A 25,514-nucleotide genomic window follows, 5' to 3' on the forward strand; every position below is an offset into this window, starting at 1 on the left:
ATGAAATGTTTTAAGGAGGAAAATTATAGGCAAAAAGGAGCAACACTGTTCTATTTATTTTTTATTTTTGGGAGGAGGGGGGGCTTTCTAGCTTTGCAAGGACACAAAAGAAAGCTTTTTAATTAATGGACAAAAGACACAAAAGACCTATTGTGAAAAGATGTTAAGATGCTGTGAAATGCTCCAGCTAGAGAAGAGGCAAAGGGGTTTTGTCCACTACATGCACTATCATGTAGACGTGGGTGTGTAGATTTCTTGTACCCACAAATATAGGCATTGACCAATAAAGACGAGATTATAACCGAGTGGTTCTGATCTCCATGCACCTTTAAACCAAGGTGTGCGGGGATTGGACATGACTAGAGAATGTGAGGTAGTTTACAGTATGAACAAAGAGAGAGAGAGAGAGAGAGAGAGAGATAAGACGAATAGAAGATTAAATATGTTGTCCAGGTTATAAGATTTTTTCCCTCATTATGAGTAGTGACGAGGATGTGGGACCGTCCAACCAAAACGAGGATGTGGGGCCGTCAACGAGGATCTTATGTCCTTGTAATCATTGCAAGCATACTGTGCGATGGACAAGACGCGTTTCTTTGCAGCACGTTCGCAAATTTGGCGAGTTCGATCCATCTATTATAGATCGAGTTGTTGCCAATTATAACTCGTCGGACTCTGACACTGGCCAACATGCAGCAATCTTGCAACCCAATAGACGTGTTCGCAGGCGCTTTGGTCAAGCATCATATGTGAGGCCACAAGATGTAGCCTCTAACAGCTTGGGGGATGATCATGTAGACCACATTTCCAACGAGGCAATGTTTGAGCCCGAGATTTATGAAATGATCGAGACGATCATGGATTCAGAAAGGATTATCTATGATGATATGAAAAGTGAAGCCGATACGCCATTGTATAATGGAGCACGTGTGTCTAGATTGAAAGCACTCCTGGTTCTTCTCAACATGCAGGCAAAGTTTGGATGGAGTGACACTAGCGTCACAACGCTTTTCAGGGGATCTATTACAATTAGTTTACTTTAATAAAACTCTAAATGTATAATGATCTGATAGATTTTTACACAATTGTACCGTATTTTTATGTTGTGTAGATTGCTCAAACAGCACATACTACCAGCTGATAATGTGATGCCAGATTCCCGAGAGGAAGTAAGGAAGATTTTGCGAAACTTGGGGATGAATTACAATTTGATCCACGCTTGTCCTAATGACTGCATTCTTTTCAGAGGGGAATACATAGACATGGAGAAGTGTACGAAATGTGATTCCGAGAGATCGAGTAGATCTCCATGGAACAAAAATTCCGCAAAAGGTTTTGTGACATTTTTCTCTGCTTCCTTGCATCAAGCATTTCTTGGAATGTAAGTCCATGGCCGCCCTAGCATCATGGCATGAGAAGAATAAATCTTCGGATGGTGTGCTACGGATTCCTGCAGATTGTGCAGCCTAGAATCATATAGATGGAACATGGTCGGATTTTGCCAAGGAAGCTCGAAATTTGCGTTTAGGCCTGGCTATGGATGACGTAAATCCATTTGGTCAAAGATCAACATCTTAGAGTGTATGGCCCATTTTCATCGTCAACTACAACATTCCCCCGTGGTTGACTACAAAGAAGGGGCACCTATGGCTAAGCTTGATTAATTGTGTCAGGGCGATATAAAGTGAAGAATATGGATGTGTATCTTCGTCCACTATTGGAAGAGCTACAACAATTATGGATTGGCATAGAAGTGGTGGATATGAGCCGACACACAGGTCGACGGAATGCTTTGATCACAGGAATTCTAATGTGGACCATGCATGACTATCCCGGACTAACAGAATGCTCAGGTGATCTATTTACACTCCTCAATCAGACAGTGTAAATCTTGGTTTTTCTCAAGCTGATCTATTATCATGTGTATACATGCAGGGCTTCAAACAAGCGTAGACAGAGCATGTGTCACATGTGGTTCTAGACTGAATGCATGTAGGGCGCCCTCATTGAAGAAGCAAATCTACGAAGGTCATCAAGCGTATCTTCCAGAGAATCATGTGTTACGCGATGGCTTTTTGGGAAGAGAGCCACCGAGGATGTTTGCACAAGCATGGTTAGAGCAGAAGGAGATGTGTGATGACGGATTTTCCCCAGGGATGAAGAGACTATCTGTATGGTACGAGTTACCATACTGGCCCCGACTCATGATCAATCACTTGCTCGATCCAATGCACATATTCAAGAATGTGGGTAATCTACTATCGGACCATCTGACCGGAAAGAAAGATACTTTGAGAGCCAGAGTTGACCTTAGAAATGTGGATCGTATGGAGCAATATTGGCCGCAAACAGGGTCCGATGGATCGATAAAACTCCCTAAAGCTCCATGGATTTTCACAAGAGCCCAAGAATGCAAAGTAAAAGAGACCATTCAATCTTTGCGGACCTCCACTGGCGTAATGCACTCGCTCCGAACGTGTTTTACTAAAAAGGGAAATCTTACCGGTTTGAAGTCACACGACTGGCATAAAATGTGTCAGGTATGGTCATATTGGAATATATCATAGTGGGAATTGTGTAACAAATTTGTGTGTGGACTTTAATATTATTGCTGCACGTGTTTTGCAGTTTATTTTACCAGTTGCCATTGAGGGATGTTTGTCACTTGACGTCCGTAACACAATCTACAAACTTGCAAAGTTGGTGCAATGGATCTCGCAAAAGGAGATCAACATAGACTCCATACCATTCGCCAAACTAAACGCTGCAGAGGTTGTGTGCATGTTTGAGAAACATTTTCCTACTACCATGCTAACCATTCAGGTGCATCTTCTTGTTCACATAGTTGATGAGGTAGAAATAGCTGGCATAGTACATTCCAGATGGATATTCTTTTTAGAACGTTTCATGAAAACGCTCAACAGATATGTGCGTCAGAAGGCTGGTTGGTATCAGAGTCCCTAGTGTACATTGGAGAGTGGCTAGACGGATTTGATAAAGCCCGGCACACGCTATGGCGAACCATAGATGATGAGTGCATATCTAGGATTGTCATGTGCAATCTCGGTGTTGAGAAGAAGATGACGGAAGATCTAAAGGCTAAAATCAACCGATTTTGCATGCTTCACAATCCAGTGATGCAAAAGTGGATTTCACAATATGAGGATCAAAGCAAGAGCGACAAAGGGCACGAATTATCGAGTGGAGATGAGGAAGACGACCAGCGATGCACTATCCGACGGGGTCTGGAGAGCCTTCCAACATTCATGAGCTTAAGATGGTTACACAACCAATTGAAAAGCGCACACAGTGCGGTGAAGAAGTGACTGAGGAAGAGTGGGAGTACTCTCGGGGTTGCGCGACCAAGGTAAGTTTGCAATGTACGGCTAGTGACTTTCTAGATGTTTGAACGGACACTCATAATCTTTGTTGGTTGTAGTATAAGTCATACACAGCAGCATGGTGTAAAGGTTGACATTTTAGGGTGGAACGGATCGACAAAAATCGTTTTACTCAAGATTGTGGAATCATGGCAAAATTTAACAGTCTAGTCGACGACGGTCCTCTGATGCACATCCTGTGGTGGCGGAACACTTACTTTGGCACGCTACAAGAGATTTTGAGGATCGATTATAAAGGATTTTTTGTCGACTTGTTCGACGTGCAATGGTTCAAGATAATCATGGAGGGTCGCAACGCTACTGTGGGTAGAGGAGAGTCTGGTTTTCTTGAGGTGGATTCAACTAAGAAATGGACTGTCCTAAGAGACACTTTCGTACTACCCGAGAATTGTGAGCAAGTAAGTATGTAAATAGTTAACATCCCATTTTAGAATTTATGTACTTGGAAGCTCTCATGTAAGTTACGTGGCTCTAGCAGGTGATATTTCATCCTACAAAGTCTACATCAAACTGGTGGTACGTCATAGAGGTAGCCCATGGTAGTGCACGGACGTATGAAGGCTACCATGTGCCAATCACAGCGGCATCAATGGAGGAGATTGGAGAAGATCCTCAGTTAGAAGTCGTTGAGGTGGTGCCAGACGAACATCAAGCTGCTACTCTCTATGGGGTGCATGCAGAGGATCTACAAAATGAAATGGAGGACATCTGTTTAAATGGAGAGCTCTATATAGATATAGGAAGTTATGCTGAGCTATGCGAGGATAAGAGAGAGATCTCTTAAAGCCATAAATATTGTATTTGAACAATTTTGCTCCCTTTTGTAAAAACTCTGGCTCTCTAAGTACCTTCCATGTTGTATAACGCTCTTTTGATTTTACGCTCACATCCTGGGAAATCCATGGCCACATGCAGCTCCACCACCTGGTTTCTCGACTGCAAGATTTGATTATGTGCGCTCTCTCTCTCTCTCTCTCTCTCTCTCTCTCTCTCTCTCTCTCTCTCTCTCTCTCTCTCTCTCTCTCTCTCTCTCTCTCTCTCTCTCTCTTTCTCTCTCTCGATTAAAAATTCTGACTTATCGACTTACCTCTTCCATCCCTCAAGTTGAATAGAAGAAGAACACGTTTTGTTTGCTGCTAGCCTTTGAACATTCCAAAGCTACAAGCACCTTCAAGTTCTACGTCAAAAAAGAAAGAGATAGTTCGAATTCTTGTACGATTCTTCGTTTTGACAATTTTGCTCGGTTTTGTAAAAACTCTGGCTCTCTAAGTACCTTCCATGTTGTATAACGCTCTTTTGATTTTGCACTCACATCCTGGGCAATCCATGGCCACATGAAGCTCAACCACCTAGTTTTTCGACTGCAAGATTTGATTGTGCTCTCTCTCTCTCTCTCTCTCTCTCTCTCTCTCTCTCTCTCTCTCTCTCTCTCTCTCTCTCTCTCTTTCGATTGAAAATTCTGAGTTATTGACTTGCCTCTTCCATCACTCAAGTTGAATAGAAGAAGAACGCGTCATTGCGTCATTGTCTTTAATGGTCTTTGCATCCACTCCAGGTACATATGCTCTAGGTATGTTCTCACAAGCAGGAACAACGAGCACCTCCTCCTCCTCTCTCTCTCTCTCTCTATCTACCTGTCCATGTTTTCTACTCCATTCATTCAATATTAAATTTAAATGTTTGTGTGTTTAATGCAGGTATGGATGATGAGGATTTTCTTTCTTCTTTGCCACCCAAGCAGAGACAGTGGTACGTGGAGCGTCATCGCCCTGGTGCACCATCGCGCGTTCCTCCTCCATCCGCATCTCCCTCTGTTTCAGATCATTCAACATGCTCCGAAGCTTCGATGTCGACGAGATGATCTTCACACTCGTCTAGGCGCCAACGCTCTAGTGGTGGCGATGGCGGTTGTTGTGGGGATGCCGCCACTAATGCTTCGACACCGCCTCATTTTCGACGAGGCTCTTTACCCTCCCCTTCTTTGCCCATCCCTACACCAGCCACAGCATCACCATGGACACCAGGTTTTGCGCGGTTGACTGCCGTTCTAGGAGCTACACACCGCTAGCTACTCCTCCAGGAGTCACTCCAGTGGACACTCCTCTCTTCAGGGCTCAGACTCCAGTGGAGACACCTGACGTCCGTACCCCGGTTGACACGCCGCTAGAGACCCGTGCCGGGACACCCAGGTTCACGTGTCAGCGGCGAGAGGGCTTGCCTTACTCCGTCGACTTCAGTGGCAACATCATCTTGGATGATGAAGGCAAGAAGGTGATTTTACACATGCGCGGTCTTTGCTCTCAGGTATTTAGACACTACATACTAAACACCTCGAGTGAAGTACCGAATGATTTAAAAGACAGAGTCCTCAGCATGCTTCATGACGAGTTTCCCGCTCCAACACGGGAGCATCCCTTTCCGTGTTATATTCCTTATGCCATTTGAACAGACAAAGGGGAGAAGTTCTTAATAACCATTGGCCCGCACTCAAAACTTTGAAGGCCATGTCAGCGTTTAGGGTTTTTGGGAGAGCCTAGATGGTCTCGACCTCAGCTCCTAGGGGACCCCAATGATTCCTAATCCAACCACTTAATACTTCCATAGGGGGACGGGCCCCTGCTAACATCCCTATCAGGACTCTGTTTCTAGGTGTGTTTGAGTCTTGCGAACTTGAGCAGCAGGGAGAATAACAAGGGGCTTACCGATTGCAGCTTGACCAAAGCTTCCTGGAGCAGAGCTTCCGCTTCCTCTCTAGGTGGGAGGGGCAAAGCCCTCAGCAGTCGGAGGATGAAGCCCTATTGTTGGGTGGAAAGGAGGTGCCTGGGTGAAGCAACCAGCATCGTGTTGAGCTTGCCTCACCGCTTCAAGCCTGCTCGCGCTAAGAGGGGAGAGAGGAAAATCACCTCCGTGGAGGAGTGCTGAGAGGTTATGGTGCAAAATGAATTCATGGGTGAGGCTGTTGATACCCTCGACGTGGGTTTCGACGCAGTTATTGTGCACCAGAGAGTGGGGAAGTCCGCTGGAGGCCCAGATATTGGGAGACCTAGCGTCGGGGCCTAGCGGTGGTGAGATGACCTAGGAGGCCATCTCACCGAAGTGACAGTGGGGAAGGCGGCGGCACTGATAGCTTATCATGCCATCGCTAGGCTTAGGGAGTCAGCTCTTGCTCACTACCAATACTTTTTCTAAGAAGACGCCTTGTCAAAAAATCTGTGCACACACTTTTGTTGCCACCATATAAGCTAAGGTCTTTGAAAAGTAATCAAAATTCCTGAAAACAAGTGGTACATTTATAGCGCAAGCCTAGAGAACCGCATTGTTGCAAAGCTCTCAAGTATGTGCTAACGATTTCAAAAAAATGCCTATTGATACGAATCTTGTGAGATCCTTTGAGACTGCACGTTGCGATGAGGGAAGAATGAAGCCAAACAAGTGCGGCAAGAGCAGGAGCGATGGACTAGGAGCAGGGAATGGCGATGGCAACAGGAGCAGGAGCGGTTGGAGTCAAAACCAGTCACAGCAGGAGCGAGCAAGGGATGGCGGTGGCGGCATGTGCAAGAGAGACTGATGTGTTTTTTTATTTGTTTTATAAAATACATCTTCGTCATCAGCATAGCAGGAGATTGTAGTGGATAGGGAAGTCGCACTCAACGTCCTCAAGAATCCTGCCCGAGGTTGATCGTTGGTTTTGGAGTGTGTTGTCGGGGTTTTAGAGCGCCTCTTCGAGCTATATGGTTTAGGTATCTACGAAGATTCCGCTAATAAAAATACAAACCGACCAGTATGTTTCTAATAATTTTACAAGAATCGAGAACTTAACTTGTGATGTCAGGGCACCCGTTTTATATGAAGGGTTTGTGGTTTATTCGAATATTAGAAGCTTCATGGCGGGCTAGCTCCAGCGGTACCTCACTCTTGCTTTGAATAAGCAGTTGCTTGAGGTCATAGAAAAGTGATTTGTCATCATCTGAGAACGTCAGGAAACTGGTGGCAATGCCTGTTTTATTGGCTCGTCCTGTTCGGCCAATGCGGTGAACGTATTTCTCTATGGTTCTTGGCATCTCATAATTGACCACATGCACATCGCCTTGTATGTCAATACCCCTCCCTGCCAAATCAGTTGCCACAAGACAGTCGTACGACCTGCTCTTGAAGTCCCTTAAACTCTTCTCTCTTAATGCTTGAGGCATGTCTCCGTAAAGACCAATTGCTTTGTACCCTTGTCCCTCTAACTTACTTACAAGATCTTTCGCTGCTTTTTTCGAATTGACAAACACCATCACTAGGTCGCTGGAATTGTCTAGCAACGCTTGCAACCTTTTCAGCTTTTCTAAAACTGTGTTTACCATCCTTACCTTCTGGGTTATTAAATTTGGTGGCTGTCCCAGTTCTCCAACATTGATAATGACAGGGTCTCTCAAAAAACGTTTTGCAGTTCTCTCCACAGCATTCGGCATGGTCGCACTGAACATGCACATTGTTCGATTCACACGTTGATCCACACTCCTCAAAGGGAGTGCCTTGAGAACACCCAGCACTTGCTCCTCAAATCCCTTTGCTACCATCGTATCAGCTTCATCTACAACTATGTAGCTACATTGACTGAGGACCACAAACTTCCTTTCTAAACAGTCCAGCAATCTGCCTGGCGTGGCTATGACAATCTCGCATCCACGGCTCAATTGCATGCCTTGTTCTTCAATTGAATGACGTCCAATAAGCAAAACTACTCTTACATCAACATAGCATGACAGCTTTAGAGTCTCATCTTGAATTTGTTGAGCTAGCTCTCTAGTAGGGGCCAAGATCAAAGCATTCGGACCCTGTGCAGGTCTCTCTAGGTCCTGTTCATCAAGGGGTGCCAGTAAAGATACATGATGCAGCATAGGCAAAATGAAACTTGCCGTCTTACCTGAGCCTGTCTGCGCAATACCAATAACATCCTTGTGTGCAAGGCTGACGGGTATGGCAACCATTTGAATGGGAGAGGGCCGCTTATAACCAACTTTATACACTGCTTGAAGGAGACTTCGAGCCAAGCCACTCTCCTCCCAATTCCTCATGGGTCTAGCATTCCCCCCATGAAAGCCCTTGTACGATATGCCAAACTCTTCCTGGAATATGCGCCAGTCGCGAGGAGTCATGTCCAAGAGCTTCTTATCCGCCCAATGCACGGCAGATCTGTGCAGGTTGGCCGACTCGACATAATTGGAATGGGATGTACGTTGTCTCTTTTTTATTTGCTCTAGACGATCGATGCCGGCACGGAAACCACGACCGAATAGAAGAGGGGCTTCTTCAGAAGCTGATCTGCTGCTAGTATCATCCGAGAGGGGCCAATCGAAGCAAAACTTAAATTTCTCGGAGGGCTTCATGATTGCTCGTTTCTTGGATTTGTCAGGTGCTCCTCGGTCGCGCTGTTCTGCCATATTGTATCGTCCAAACTATTCTTCACTGCTCAAGCGCCTTCTCTTCTGCTCTGTGACTCCTCTTTTCTTAAACTAGATCCTATTCAAAAAGCAAGGTTAAAGCTTTTTACCCTTGACAGCGTGGCATACTCCTATTCAAAAAGCAAAAGTTAAGCTTTTTCTTGCTACGCCGTGACGATGATTCTGCTGCCCATTGGGGGTGAAATTGCAGGGCTTTGATCTAGTATAAACAGCATCATCTGCCCGTAATTTCAGGCCAGAAAAGGGACGAAGCCATGTGAGTAGGAAAAGAAGCGACTTGGCGATGGAGAATATGGCAAGCTCAAAGGTTAATCTTGCCGGTGCGGATAGCAATCAGGATAGTTTTGCAGATCTCATGGGTCTCTCTCTCTCTCTCTCTCTCAAGGCAGGGAGAGACGCTTGTAAGAAGGCTCAGCTCACGCCTCACAGGACTGGACGTTTGTGTGCAACAAATGAATACGATACCACGCATCCCAATCTCCGCTTTATCTTCCACCAGCCACGGGCAGGCTTTCTTAAAGGGTTGAAATTCGGCTTGTTCAGACTACCGGCCCAAGTCGCCCACCAAGGAAATTCTGTGTCGTGGCCTCCACGGATTTTCCAAAGGGGTTGAAATTAGAGTGACTACAAGACTCACTCACAATTTAGTACTAAAGGGTGATTCTCCAAAGTTGTTTCAGAGAAAATTTAGCAAATTCCTTTTAGATTCTTCTGCCACGGTATGACTATTATATTATGCTGTTGCGCTCATTAAAAAAAACTCAACCGAAAGAAATATAAATTATGTTGTAGTCCACCCCTTTGCAATCTATGTGCATAGCTTGATCGTTAGGTGGCGTTCAAATTGCTCAAAGCGATGTGCAAGAAATGGTCGAGGTTGGATGTTCCACTTAATGGTAGGAGTATGTTCTACACATTTTGAAAAAGAAATGAGAGAAGTATGCTCTCTCTCTCTCTCTCTCTCTCTCTCTCACACACACACACACACACACACACACACACACACACAGGCACGACTGGCTTGTCATAAAATCTAATATCTACCTATTCCAAAAAGACTGTCTCATATTGAAGTGATCATTTGATATGGGAAAGATGAATGGGAACAGGAGGTAGAATATATACATGTGCAGCTAATGGATCTTAAAAGACCATAGGGTTAGCTTCATTAAAGACCTCTAAAGGTTAGTGTTAAAAGTCTTTAGACCTATGACCATATGCAAGCTAGGACCGAGCTTGAGGTGTGAACCTTGACCAAGCTTGAGGTGCTTGTCGTACTTGATGACTAAGGTGCTTGAGGTGCTTGTCATGCTTGATGACTAAGGTGCTTGAGGTGCTTGTCATGCTTGATGACTAAAGTGCTTGAGGTGCTTGTGAGAACATTGCCCAAGCTAGAGGTGCTTTGTCATGCTTGGTGACTAAGATGCTTGTGCTCAAAAAGTCAAGAGCATCCCTACCAATGAGGGGGCGAGCACCAAAGCTAGGGGGATGAGAGAGAACACACACACACAAGGTGAACCCAAGCCTTCAGAGGAAGCAGGGACACATGTCAAGCCCCTACCCATGTTACCCTCAAGAAGTGTCTGAATCCTATTGGATAGTCTTAAAAGGGGTCCAATGAGCATTTAGTTTAATTAACTAATTATTTATGCAATTATCAAGCCTCTCTCTCAAAAGGGGAAAGAAGGACACTTGTCCAAATGCTAACCCTATTGCTTGAAATGACCATTTGTTGTGATTGGCCAAGCCTGTCAAGGGCCAATAGGGATCAAGCAAGAGAGAGATGTGTGTGAGAGAGCGAGGGGTCGACCAAGCAAGAGAAGGGGTTGATTTTGTCATTCTCATATTCATTCACACACACACACCCATTGTGTGAAGTGCAAAGTGCAAGAGCTCCATCTCCTTCTCCAAGCTAGTAGAGAAGTTGAGAGTCTACAGTAACACTCTTGGCTATGGAATGCAAATCCAACCAAGAGCCATGCTTCAATGCTCAAGCTTGCCATCGTCTCCATCTTCATTACTATGCTATTATGTATGCTAACAAGAAGAGTGATGATAAGTGAGGAAGTATTTCTTTCTCCTATGAATGTTTCTTCTTCCTCTTCCCTACCCTCATTCCCCGCTAGCTCTCTCTACCTTTGAAGGTGTTTGAGGCCCTGGGACTAAGGCTTGGGATAGTTAATGATTTTTACAAAGTCTATATTATGCTCGTGATGCATGAAGCTTTCCATCTTCATTGCATCACCTAAGTCACAAGGAACACAAAGATTGTATCTGAAGGTGCCGCGAGAAGCGTGTGCGAGAGCAGAGAGAGAGAGAGAGAGAGAGAGAGAGAGAGAGAGAGAGAGAGAGAGAGAGAGAGAGAGAGAGACCTGCTTTGGGTGGAGCGCACAGCAACGTTATCTTGTTGCATTAAAGAATAAGTGTATGTAGGTTAACTTAGTAGATGGGTTAGTAGTAAGTGGGATGTCCGGCCAAGTGGTCTGAATCCCAACAAACTCCCACTTGAAGGCCAACGTAGTCCAAGTGACTTGGTATGTACAATCGTGAAGCAATCTAGTGGCTTCAACCTATACCCATCAACTCATTGCACATTGTAAACCCCTACAAAGCTAAGCCTTTTGTCAAAGCATCTGCTGGGTTGTCCTCAATGTGTACCTTGACCAAATCAATGAGCCGGTTTAGGGTTTTTAGGTTTTAAGGATTTTAGGGTTTAGGGTTTAGGGTTTCGGTTCAGGGTCCGGGGTTAGGGTTTTGGGTTTAGGGTTTAGGGTTTGGGGTTTGGGATTTGGGGTTTAGGGGTTTAGGGGTTAGGGTTGGGAGTTGAGGGTTGGGGGGTTCAGGGTTCAGGGGTCACGGTTCAGGGTTCTGGGTTCTTAGGTTTTGGGGTTTTGGGGTTTAGGCTTCAGGCTTGGGGCTTGGGGTTAGGGGTTAGGGTTTGGGGTTTAGGGGTCAGGGTTCGGGGTTCGGGGTTTAGGGTTTAGGTTTTAGGGTTTTAGGTTTTAGGGGGGTTTTAGGGTTTTGGGTTTAGGGTTTAGGGTTTGGGGTTTTGGGTTTTAGGGTTTAGGGTTTAGGGTTTTTTGGGTTTTTTTAGGGTTTTGGGTTTAGGGTTTAGGGAGCCGGTTTAGGGTTTAGGGTTTAGGGTTTAGGGTTTAGGGTTTTGGGTTTAGGTTTTTAGGGTTTAGGGTTAGGGGTTTAGGGGTTTAGGGGTTAGGGGTTAGGGTTTTCGGGTTTTGGGTTTAGGGGTTTAGGGGTTAGGGTTTGAGGGTTTAGGGTTTTAGGGTTTAGGGTTTAGGGTTTTAGGGTTTAGGGTTTAGGAGAGATGGAGGAGGGATTGCAAGCATGGTCTTCCTTCTCCCTCTCTCTCTCTCTCTCTCTCTCTCTCTCTCTCACAGGATGGACTCCCTTTCATGGCGAGCTTGGATCGGTAGGCAGCCACGCCGGATCAAGAAAAAAGTAGGCCAGAGGGAATTGCATGCAAGCATGCATGAAGCATGCAAGCAAGGGCCGTGTGCAGCATCTACAAGCTGGGTAGAGCACGACGAAATTGTCCGTGTGCAGGAACCCCAAGTCAGGGAAGAGGAAAACTTCGCCCTGCTTAAAATCGGACCAGAATACCATCATTGGAAGCGCCTTGAGAAGGTGGGGAAGTTTTGACACTGTCGCGGCTTCTAATTGTGGCTCCAGCGAGAGATATCTCCGCCTTTGCATCGCGCAGAGTCGCCGACTCTGTTGCAGGTAAAAAACTCATTTTTTTAATAAAAAAAATTAGGGCTCCATAAGGTGGGCGGCCTTTGCAAGAGATGGTTCATACACAGTTTTGGGCGGCAAGCTTACAATCGACCATATTGCTCCCATCTTCCACTCGGTGGACGCAAACGAGCACACGTTCCGGTTGATTGGGGATAGCTCTACATTTGGAAGCTGCTGCAAAACCAGATTTCAAAGTTTAGAAAGGCTGGAATTTGGTCGGAAAGTTTTCACCGTTTTGGCATATTGCATACGATGCAAGCCAAATCGCCGACAACTGCCAATTGATCGGTGTTTTCAAGTTCCTCACCGGCTGCGAGTTGATCGTTCTTTTCAACTTAATCGCTGCCTTTACTTTCGAGATTTCTCTCGATGGAAATTCGAATGCACAAATTATGTGGCCGACAAGGTCGGGACGCTTCGAGACGAGTCATGTGATTCAGGTACGCACTAAATTTTGCAGCATACTTTGTTTGCACAGAATTAATGTCTTGATTCAAGGATCACAATCAAGCATGGTCTTGAGTACACAATCCCTCGACACCACACGCGAGTCGGAGGTTGATTGTTCATACAACGGCAACTCAGGCAGGGCCTGTGAATACAGTATTCGTCAAGGCCGATCGCTGATTATGTGGAGGAAAGCAAGATTTTTGGGAGCATGGCTCCATGCATTGGATGCATAATCTTGTCCAAGCCATTGCAGCTTGCTAAGGAGGAGGGTTAGAAACAATTTAGGAGCAAGGCTCCCTAGAGCGACACTCCAATAAACCGGTTTGTGTCTTACGTCGGTTGTTCAATTCTGATCTCTCCTCGTTGTGCTATCTCTAGGCGGAGGAAAGAAAGATTTCTGGGAGCACGGCTCCATGAATTGGATGCATACTCATTTCCAAGCCATTGCAGCTTGCTAAGAAGCAGGCAATATAGAAACATTGACATCCACTGCTAGGAGTTGAATGCAATGTTGACCACCATATACAATTTCATCAAGCAAAGGTTGCTTTGGAACAAGTAGTATTGGACAATCGCTGACATGTGATAGCTCCGTTGTAGATGCTATTTTTCTATCGGGAAATGTTATGATTCTCAATCAGTAGCACAATTTGGCAAGGCCGTTTCCCTATGAAATTTTGACAAGGTCAATTTTTTGTACTTGATCGACAAGGTTGATTCTCTTTGCTATGACATCTGCCGTCCATCGCATTTGTAGGCAATGAGGCCAGATGTAGTTCTATGAAGCAAGGCTTCCATTCATGCATCTTGCATTGAGACTCCCCATGTTTGGCATATGCTATGAGCATACAAACTTGGGACGGATTTGGCAAAATGCTTGCAGATTCTTTCATTCCGTATACGACGGATGTATATGATACACGAGAGCGAATATACATATACGACAACTCTCTCTCGCACGGCAGATTTGGCTATGAGCCACCTTTACACGAGCTTTTCCTTTGAAATTTTATAACAACTGGTTGCAGCAACACCTACCAGGTTAGCCAAGTTCAAGTTTTTCTAGTTTTTTTTTTTCCATGTTTACACTTTCCTTGGCAATTACTGTCATTGTGCAAAGCAAAGTGCTTTGGCAATTTTACATGAAGCACGGCTTCTCCCTTGTGCCGAGATACTGCCATTGATTTGGAATCAAGGGCTTTGGCACACAAGTTTGGGGAACTGGAAAAATAGGGAATGTCAGCTCACAGAATCCCTACTAATTTCTTATGTGCAAGGCACTTAAGCAGGTGGCATGAATTCCACCACTTTATGTATTATGCTTCCGCTATCACACTCGCAACTCTGTCAAGGACAGACTAAGTGATGGATTGTTGAACCTGTAGTTGGTTGCTATCAACACCCAACAGCACTAAAAGGAACCTAAATCTAGGACTTCTTTCACGGGCAATGTGCCAATGCTAAGTCATTTTCATACACTCACGACCCTGCAAGGCAGGTAGATCAAGATGTGGTTGTGTTTTTCTGTTACCTCTCTCAATGAGAGAGTCATAGCAGAAACTTGTTGCATGCTTATAGGATACGCTGCACGTTAGGCATAAGATGCACACGAGCATGGCAATCAACTATACATGTCATAGTCATTCAATGAAAGTTCCGCAGCCCAGCATGCTCTTCTTCTCTCTCATTCTCTCTCTTTAAGGGAATAATGAAAATCTTCTAAGAATCTTTTGATACGTGTTTTGCTCGTGAGTCAAACTGAGCCAAGGTGCTCTAACTCTCAGCTAGCACGTGGCTAAGGTGCTACTCAAATTAGTCTTCATCGTTTAGTCCATTGAACACTGATTTGCACAAGGGCTATGAGCCACACAGGCTAAGAGCTATTGTCAAGCCAAGGGTAAGACCCAACTATTGGCATTCTTTGGGTGATTGTTTTCAAGAGTGAATAGATCTACCCAAGGAAGTATACATCGACGTTAATGGACAAGCAAGGGTCTTGTCATTCAGGATGTTTACAGTGTCATTTTTGCACTACATGTTTTCAGTGTGACACTCAAGTTGAGTTTTTGATAAATCTTCCACTCACAGCAGTTGATCTCTACAAGGAAGTATAGATGCAGCAATCAATTAAGACAGCATGGCTGTCCACAAGAGCTACGCAGTTCACTTGTGTGGATTTCTTGCTCTCTCTCTATAGCACTACGGAGTGTCTATGGACATATTGTTTGGGGTACGACCCAGAGGGTGACTGCTAAATCACCCCATAGGCATTGAGGATCACAAACTGATCTCTCATTGTCCACAATCCAAGATCTAAAATGGGACACAGTGAGACCCATGTTTGTTGTAGGGAGCAAGAGATGCCCTTTGCATACTTTATAAATTGATATAGAAGGAGATTGCTTTTCCTTACCTTCCTCATCCTTCTTTGTCTTCTGACATTCAACTTCCATGTGCCCTTTCTTCTTAAACAATGACACTCACCATGATGTGATCATTCCAAATATCTTGAATCCTATCACAAACCTCTCAAGAATATTTAATTACTTGTACTCAACATTCTAGAACGAAGGTCTTGATAAACTATGTGGGAAAAGGACCTCGTTATACTCGTCAAATATATTGTGCAAGAGTGTGCATTCTTGTCAAATTCATGAACCTTGTTCATGACTTTGTTAGGTAGGTTAAGCAGTGTAACAAAAATGAAGACCTAAGTGAATACTCAAAGGGTATTAGCCTCCCACTCGCCAATCTTACCTTGAGTGATTCCAACTAGTTTGGTAGCCTTATGTTGGAAATCATTCAACCAAATCCATAACTTGAGGAAGAATAGAATAGGATGGTTCTAATATTGGTTTTCCAAATGCTATCTTTGGTCTCATCCAACTTCTCTACAATTGGAAAGTAGGCAAAGCATGTGATGACAATGATGCCATGTCAAACTAGGTGGCAGAAGTATCATCAAAGCATCCATGAAATGTGACCCCCCTCCATTTAGTGCCCACCAATGTTGGACTTGAATGAGTAGATCCAAGGATCACACTCTTGTAAGAGAGATCAAGCCAAATTAGACACTACCTTATGCTACATCAGTTATTAATAGACCATAGGGACCACCACCAAATGGTGTGATGTGATTAGGTTGACAAATCCAATCAAATGATAATTTCTAGCTCGTTTTTTGCTCCAAAAACCACCAATGAGAGCCTAAAAATATTGTTGATCGATAAAATAGTAGGGGATGAGACTGTAACAAGGATTCTGGCATTATTTGGTGCGTAATTTCCTACTATCATTAGCAACAACAATAATACTTTGATGTATGTTGTGTTGCAATTACTACAATAGTACACTTTTTTGGAGCCATTCTTTGGCACTTACAACAACCCTTTCCAGTTATGAGACTGGTCTAGAAGATGATCATTGCTCACCTTAACCATAGTCCAGTCTGCTGAACCTTTGGAGGGTCATAGTGAGGTTTTGTTGAGTGATACAGGTTTTCTAGAGCACCCCTTTTTTGAGGCTTCTCCATAGGTTATGTATAAAGGGGACTAGGTTCTTTTTATCCCATGTCAATGGCCTATTTGGGCCAGTTCAATGATCAATTTATGCACATAGCTAGGAAGTCCTACCTGTTATGCATCGATTTTTTATTTTGAGATCATTTTCTTCCATTTTTAGTTGAAATTGTTCTTTAATTATCAGAAAGACTGCCAAAATTTCCTTAAAATTCTCACCATTAATTTGATCTTCTCAACAGAGTGTTTACCTCTTCCAATCATATGGCCTCTTTTTCTAAGAAAAACATATATAACATTAACAAGTTTGATGACACAAACCTTTCCATATGGAAATAGTAGATTTAGGATGTCTTGATCTAGAAAGGTCAGTTGGAGCCACTGGGAGCCACTATTTGAGTGCCAACAGGGTGATGGTTACAAGGATGCACAATGGAAAGTGCTTGATGCCAAAGCCACATCCACTATTTTTTTATACTTTTCAAATTTTGTGTATTTCACTATTTCTTGTTAGTCTTAATTTAAAACCCTAATGGGATAAATTGTGATGTCATGTATGGGAGAAAAAGTTCAAGTAATAAAGTTTTCTTGTTGATGAAGCTATTTGAGCTTTGTATGAAAGAAGGCGACATAGTTTGTGACACCTAAACGTGTTCAATGTTGTCTTCAATTAGTTGACATCAAAGAAACTCTATTTTGAAAAAGAGGTGCAATCTATTTTCTTGTTACGCTCTCTATCTTTCTCATGGGACACTTTCTAGAGAGCCATAAGTAGCTCTATGCCTAACGGCAAGTTGGTATACAATGATGTAGTCCGTAGTCTGCTAATTGAAGAGATTTGCACAAAGTCTATTGAGCCTATCAAAGGTGGTAATGCATATGTAGTGAGGCTGCACTTATGATTGTGCCAAGGAATCTAAGGATTCTAAGAGTTATTGCAAAAAATATCGTGGTTTCATGCACAATGTAGAATGTTGTTATCTCCATAAGACATGGAGACAAGACACAACCTCAGGATGAAAATCTTGATAGTGATAATGCTAAGCTTTAGGAGATCAATGTGGTTGAGTCTCTCAAGACCAATGTTTCACCTATTTTGATATTCATAGTAGATCTTAGCATGGATGCTCTTATCGCAGAGGTTTCCACGTCTCCACAAAATTGGGTCATTTATTATGCTGCAAGCTTCCATGTTACACCATATATAAATTGGTTCTCCTTTTATATGAAGACTCAAGGCATAGTGAAGCTAAGAGAATCTTATCACTTGATATAGTTGGTGTTGGAGACATCAAGTTTGTGTGGAATAATGGCACAAACTTTAAATGCTATGCAATGCCAAACATGTACCCAAGCTAGCAATGAGCTTGCTATTGGTTGGACAACTAAATGAGTTGGGGTACACTACAGTCCTTGAGAATAGATCTTGGAAAAACAAGAAGGGTAATCTTGTGATAGTCAGAGTCTCATCAGAGTGCCATTGCTTTGGCAAAGAATCCGGTTTTTCATTCCAAAACAAGAGCTTAGTTGTGGAGAAGTTTGCACATTGCATAGAGTTGATGAGTGTGGGGTGAAGCCAATGTCATGCTTCATAATTCTATAGTATTTTGTATATATATTTTTTTACTTGACTTATGACACATTGACCATTAAGTAGGAGGTTGTTGGGGTAATGCTCAATATGACTAGCCAGACATACCCATACTAATTCACAGGTCACCTTATTCATATATAGAATATGAATAAAGGGTCAATGAACATTATCTCACTACAAACTCCACCATACATTGTGTACTTCTCTTCCTCACCCTATAGATGTATCCACACTCACATTCCTTTCATGATGACTCAGTGTTGTATCTTTAGTAATCCAATTATTGGTATCAAAGAATTGAGAGAGCTAGTACCTCCTAATCCTAGTAAGACCTAGTTAATTAGGAAAATTTTCACTATCACTTACTAATCCATAAAAATTGATCAAGTGTGGGCAAGCTCTTAGGCATCCAATGAGCCACTACTCTCCTTGTTGACCTTTCCATTGATTAGTGAAGGTTATGCCTTTGCGTTATCATTTAGGGTTTTCTTACTTCACCTTCATTAGGTTTTTTAAATAAGACCCTAGACCTAATCTTTTTTGGTGCACTCGTTGGACAATTTTGTGGAGTCATTCTTGAACAAAAGTGTATTATTGATCAAGTGCTTGGAATCAACTTTGGGTCATTATTGTGTTGTTTATAGTGCCAATTTTCCCCATTTTTACAAGATTGTAGCTTTCAATGTTGTGGCCTATTCATTGCATTGGTGGTGTGTGAGATAATCTCACTTCTTCAGCTTTTAGTAGGGACCTTAATACCTCAATATGATCATCCTTTGACCTCTCAATTGATGATGTAATTTGTGGAAAAATTTGGTGCATGCAAAACTCTACTAAATAGAGAGTTTGGCTTTTTATTTTCTCCTTTGGACACCCTACATGGCTTGCCCCACTTGGATTGCCCTTCAATCCAAGTGGGATTTTTACTTTCTCCTTTGGACATCTACATGGCTTGCCCACTTGGATCGCCCTTCAATCCTATAAGTAATCTTTGAGTGTGTATGCACTACGGTTCAAGGCCTTCAAACCTTATTTTAGGGGAGGGATTGTGGGTAGGCACGGACATGTCATGCAACTTTATGTCTTCAGGTTCAAGGGGCATCTCCCAATGTGGACAAGTGGGTAGATCTCAAACTTCTCAATCAAGCCCAAGCCCATTGCCCAAGTTTATAGCTTGTTGGAGGACATTTGCAAGTGCTAAATTAATCAAGGGATGTCTCACACAAGAAAGGATTTGTTCTCTCTAAAAGTTGTGTATTCCCATTAAAAATTTCTCTCCAAGGAAAAACCATGAGAATTTCTAAGTCCTCTCTAAATTTTCTCTCGATTGAGTATATATATATATATGACACATTGAGCATTACAATAAAAAAATAAACTTTATGCCATAATATGTGTCTTTGGAGATGTGCCTTCTTGATTGTGCACTTGTCTAGAGGTAGTCTTTGACCACTAGTCAAACCACCCTTAGATCTACAACCTAAGCCAAATGCAACCCAAACTAGAGCATCACCCTTTGAAATTATGGCATAACTTACTGCAGGCATTTGGTATACTCATCATGTAATGCAAATGGCCTATGAGCTTTGAGGATAGTGGAATTAAGAGAATTAGAATGAGCATTTTTGTGAGACTACTTTGAGAACATACAGGGTGAACTTAATTAGCCGTAGCAACATAACTATCGTACTTAAATTAACTTGGCATGAACAATACTTTTGCAAGAGAGATAATTAGAGAGCTTGACAACAGTTCAGGACCGGATTTATGTGGAGCCAGTCCCCCCTCCAGTGTATTATAGATTCTCCCATCGAGAGAGGCTTGGTGCAATACAATCTTTGTGTTCCTTGTGAGCAAGGTGATGCAATGAATATGGAAAGCTTCATGCATAACCAATATAACATAGACTCTATAAAAACCATTAACCATCCCCGGTCTCAGTCCCAAGGCCTCAAACACCTTTGAAGGTGGAGAGAGCTACTAATGAATGAGGGTAGGGAAGAGGAAGAAGACTTATTCATAGCAGAAAGAAATAGTTCCTCACTTATCATCACTCTTCTTGCTTAGCATATCATAATAGCATAGTAATGAAGATGGAGAATATGGCAAGCTTAAGCATTGAAGCATGGATCTTGGTTGATTTTCACTCCATAGCCAAGAGTGTTGGTGTAGGCTCTCAAATTCTCAACAAGCTTGGAGAAGGAGATGGAGTGCTTGCACTTCCACCAAGTGAGAATGGGTGAAAAATGAGTGTGTGAGAGGGTGTATACCCCCAAGCACACCCCTTGCTTGTCTTGGTGGACCCCTCCTTGTATCTCAAGCTTGAAGCTCGTTGGACCCCTCTAAGCCTAGCAAATCACATGCACAATGCATTTCAAGCAACATGGGTAGTCTTTGGTGGTGGACAAGTGTCCTCCTTACCCCTTTGAGAGAGAGAGAGAGAGAGAGAGAGAGAGAGAGAGAGCTCGAAAATATCTAGAAATTTGTTGCATTGAATTAGAAGCTCATAGGACCCCTCTTTAGCCCAGCTAATAGGATTCAAGCACACCATGTGTCTTAGCATAGGGAGAGCTTGATGCGTGTCCATGTGCCCCTTGAGAAAGGGGGTGCCCTGTGGGTGAGTGGAAGGTTAAGTCAAAGAGTCCCCTAACTTTGGGGCTTTTCCCCTCCTTTGTAGGGTCTCTTTTTTATTCAAGCCCTTCAAGAACCTTACCCCCCTTCCCATTCATAGAAAGCTTCTCAAGCACCTTAATCATCATTCATGACAAGAACCTCAAGCACCTTAGTCATCATTCATAACAAGCACCTCAAGCACCTTAGTCAGCAAGCACGACAAGCACCTCAAGCTTGGGCTGGGTTCCCACCTCAAGCGCATCCCTAGCTTTCCTAACGTCTAAGGACTTCTAACACTAACCCTTTGAGGTCTTTAATGAAGCTAACACTAAGGTATTTCAGCTCCATTAGATGCACATTTCTCTTTGATAGACCTCTATTGAGATGTAACCTTCTCTCCTCTTGATCCCCTATTGAGATAAGTCTAGAAGCACTTTTTACACATTGCTCTTTGTTAGACTATCTCCCTTTGGACCCCTATTGAGATGCAACCATCTCTTCTTTTGGTACCGTGCTGAGATAGGTCTGGAAGCACAGGTCTCTATTCTAACTCTTGTTCCTATTTTTCTCCCACATTAAATGATCAATTTAATATGAGAAAATCATTTGGGTTAGCTACATATTAGATTTTATGACACATCATTGCACTTCATGATAATTATGTTCATTTCATTGATGAATGCATTCAAAACTTGGGAAGGTATTGAAAAGAGATTTGAGGGAAGAGATAAGAAGAACAAGTAAGTCCAAATAAACAACTCTATAACTAAAAACAGATGAAATGGAAAGATGTTGCAAGCCTTGTTAATAGGCTTAAAATCATGAAAACCCAATGAATCTACATCAAATGTCATGTTTTTAATGATGATAAATTTTTTCTTCTTCTAGGTGTTTATTCATGACATTGTAATGATTTTTTGAAGAGAAAGAATTTGCACTAAGACGCCAAGATGTAGCCAATCCACTTCAAAATTAAAAAAGGAAGAAACATAAAGGATCATAATCCACTACCCTTTGTCCTATTTCATCATCGTAGTTTTCTAAATTTTATATTTGTGGTGGGATAGGACACTTGGTTAATAATCACTATTCTAAAAATCATTACACTCAATGTGAAATGAAGGGTCATCCAATTATAAGATGTTACCTCAAGGACAAACCAAAGAGTAGAACCACTAAAATAATAGAAAGAAGAAGAATCACAGAGCACCAACACATGTAGAAAATGGCAAAGAAGATTAAGATGAAGGAAGAAACAACCATGTTTTCTCTTACAATCATAATTTTATTGTACTCTAAAAGACAACATTTATAATTTTCTCTACCTCTACTCGTTTTTTTTTTTGTAAATAGATTAAGGGTGCTAGGTCTCTCAAGAGCTTTTTCTGAGGGGATGCATTATGAGTTAGAGCCCTTTGTGGAATATGAGTGTCTTATTAGTCATCCATCATAGTCAAATGGAAGGGTTGTTTGAGATGGGCTATGTCATATAGCTCCAACCTTAAGTGTAAATGTGCACCTTATCGGTCATCATATGAGTATTAAAAAGTATGGTGTATCCATCCTAAGTCCTATGAGTATCTTTTGTAAGCCATCCAAGACATTAAAGGTATACTAGCCATGTGCAAGAGCCAAAGGTGCACCTCTCCATCTATTGATGAGGATATCTTTGCAAGTGGATTTATAATCTCTCACTCCAACCAGATAAAGAGCCCTTTTTTACCATCTCATGAAAATAATGAAATTAATGCTCATTTTCATTTTTTGTAATTAAAAATGGATAATTGTTATTTCATCCCTAAGTTAACAATGATATGGGCTTCAATGACCACATCAAAGTGAGAATGGGGAATCTTACCTCTATGCACACATTGTACTCAAACAAGTAATGATAAACCAAATTCTTCTAAGAGCATGATGTTGCAAGGAAACTTAAAAATGAAAAAGAAGGAAAACAAAAATGCATCCAACCATGATGCGATAAGGATTATCATTCAATACAACCTACCATCCACCATGGCAGGAACACCGTCATAACATTGAAAGATCTTGAGAGACCTTGTTGCCATACTTGAGATATAGGAGACTCCAAGACTTGCTCCTAAATTTTGTAGCTAACAAGGTGATGGATATACCTTGGGAGGTAATTGTAGTAATCAATAAACTTGTGCAAGGATTCAACACAAATCTACACTTGGAAGATTGTCCCATATAGTGTGCCTACTCTTCCATCGATATCTTCCATACACTAGATACTTGGAGGAAGCAATTTATTGGGCAATATGGAGCATCATCTCATAAGATACAAAATTAAAGTTCATGGATCATAGCATATTTATTTAATACTTGTAGCTTTCTGTAAAATGAATATGACATATAGAAATAAAAGAAAATCATGTATCCCTACAATGCAAGAGTATCCATTAAGTTTTCTAGATAATTTAACCCCAAGGTGTTGACTATAAGGTTATTGTATGGTATCACATTAGTGTACAATAGGGGGGTTTTAGAAAGAAAACAAGATAGATTTTACAAAGGATTCTCCCGCATAAAGTGGTCAAAAAGGAAATTTTGGTGCACACAAGTGGCATCCCCTTAATACTACTAGTGAATGCCTCGATGATCTACAATATTGTGATGACAAAGCAGATATATTGGAGTTAGCAGTCATATGCTTTAAGATACAATTATGTCAACAGTGAAGCTACTGAATACATTGACTCATGGCCACTTTCCCTAAGGCAAAGGTGGTATCATGCTCCCAAACAATTGTCATGTATAAGATTGATTAATATTATTCTCGATTACAACAACTGGAGTAGTACACCTTTTGTAACTACCAAGGGTTGCGAAGAACATGCTGAAGAATAAGAAAAGTGGAAGCATAATGCAATCAAATTCTATCTATGGAACTTTTTCAACTTGTAAGATTCATATAATACCATCCTGAGCACCACACTGAAGGTTTCTTCTTTAACCACTTGTTGTAAAAAGCCACATTCAAGAATGAATTGGAGCTAAACGCCCTTAAACTTAATGAGATTCTGCTTTACAAAGTGCAAAACCATGAACAATTGAAAATGAGAAAGATGTACATAAAATAAATAGACACAAGACAATATGATCTAAATGTACATGCCACGTCATTAGCTTGATCCACAATAGAAGGCCTTTGTGGAATAATAAACCTCCATCTAGAATTTGTGATATTTAATATTTGGCCCCCGTGGATGTCAAATGTGGTGTTTGAAATCAACATTAGTATCTCATTGATTATGATCACATCAACACCTTGATCAATGTGATTCTCTCATATTTTGGGTTCAGTGCATCCTTTTTAGTGTTGGATTTGAGCCTATGGTGATTTTAAATTGATAATGAATGCACTTTTGTGGAAATGTTTCACAAGTGCACTATAGTCATCCATTATGGAATGATATCGTAGGGTAAAAAGGGATTCTCTATCCACTAAGAAACATGGACTAATGAATCTTCTCTACCTCATAGTTGAGGATGACTATGATTTCAAGAGAGAGGTAATGTCATAAAATATAATATCTAGCTTTACCAAATTATTTTCTCATATTAAACTGATCATTTAATATGAGAAGATAAAAGGAAAACAAGAGTTAGGATATAGATATGTTCTTCTAGACCGATCTCAATAGGGGACCAAAAGTAGAAATGGTTGCATTTCAATAGGGGTCCAAAAGGAGATGGTTTACCAAAGAGCAAGGTGCAATAAGTGCTTCTTGATTTACCTCAACAAGGGACCAAGAGTAGGGATGGTTACATCTCAATAGGGTTCCAAAAGGAGGTAGTCTATCTAAGAGAAATGTGCATCTAGTGGAGCTTAAAAGACCTTAGGGTTAGCTTCATTAAAGACCTCCAAAAGTTAGCATTAAAAAGTCCTTTGACCTTAGGCAAGCTAAGGCTAACCTTGAGGTGGGAATCCTACCCAAGCATGAGGTGCTTGTCATCTTGTAAAGTTCTTACAGTGTTTTGCTTGAGGTGAATTTTATTCCTAAATGACTAAGTTTCTTGAAGTGTTCAATTCAAGGATAAACTCTCAAGAGGCATAAACGGTTTCCATGCTTAATTGACAAGTGCTTGAAGTGTTCAATTCAAACCAAATGACTTAAGAAGTATAAAAGACACATGTCAAAATCCTCCACATGTGGCCCTCATGGTGTGCTTGAATCCTATTGGATAGACTTTAAAGGGTCCAATGATAACTTAGATGCATAAAAATAAATAATTAAGTTCTTTCTCTCAAAGAGGAAAAAGAGGACACGTGTCCAAATGATATAATTAAATAATACGAGAGAGAGAGAGAGGGAGAGAGAGAGAAGGGGGAGGGGGGGGGGGTTGGGTTGGACCAAGCAAGAGAGGGGGGTATACTCTCCAATACAAACACACACACTATCTCATTGTGTGGACTGCAAAGTGCAAGAGCTCTATCTCCTTCTCCAAGCTTGTTGAGAAGTTGAGAGCCTACACCAACAATCTTGGCTATGGAATGCAAATACAACCAAGAGACGTGCTTCAATGTTTAAGCTTGTCATCTTCTTCATCTACATTACTATACTATTATGCTATGCTAAGAAATAAGAGTGATGATAAGTGAGGAACTATTTCTTTCTCCTATGAATGATTCTTCTTCCTCTTTTCTATCCTCATTCCTCGCTAGCTCTCTCCACCTTCAAAGGTGTTTGAGGCCTTGGGACCGAGGCTT

The 25,514-nt window shown here is 42.0% G+C and overlaps 1 protein-coding gene across 1 annotated transcript; it reads right to left on the bottom strand.

Moving 5' to 3' along the window:
• Nucleotides 1–6,679: 6,679 nt before the first annotated feature.
• Nucleotides 6,680–9,627, bottom strand: LOC147438763 (DEAD-box ATP-dependent RNA helicase 21-like). The gene has a single exon (XM_086484192.1). The coding sequence runs from the start codon at nt 8,828–8,830 to the stop codon at nt 7,244–7,246; it is 1,587 nt and encodes a 528-aa protein (XP_086340318.1). The 5' UTR covers nt 8,831–9,627; the 3' UTR covers nt 6,680–7,243.
• Nucleotides 9,628–25,514: the final 15,887 nt, after the last annotated feature.

This window comes from Adiantum capillus-veneris, chromosome 16 (genome assembly GCF_014529385.1).
Source record: "Adiantum capillus-veneris isolate H3 chromosome 16, ASM1452938v2, whole genome shotgun sequence".
NCBI lineage: Eukaryota > Viridiplantae > Streptophyta > Polypodiopsida > Polypodiales > Pteridaceae > Adiantum > Adiantum capillus-veneris.

Bases quoted from the DNA above. Each gene is read 5' to 3' on its own strand.
- LOC147438763 (XM_086484192.1), bottom strand. From the start codon at position 8,830: ATGGCAGAACAGCGCGACCGAGGAGCACCTGACAAATCCAAGAAACGA.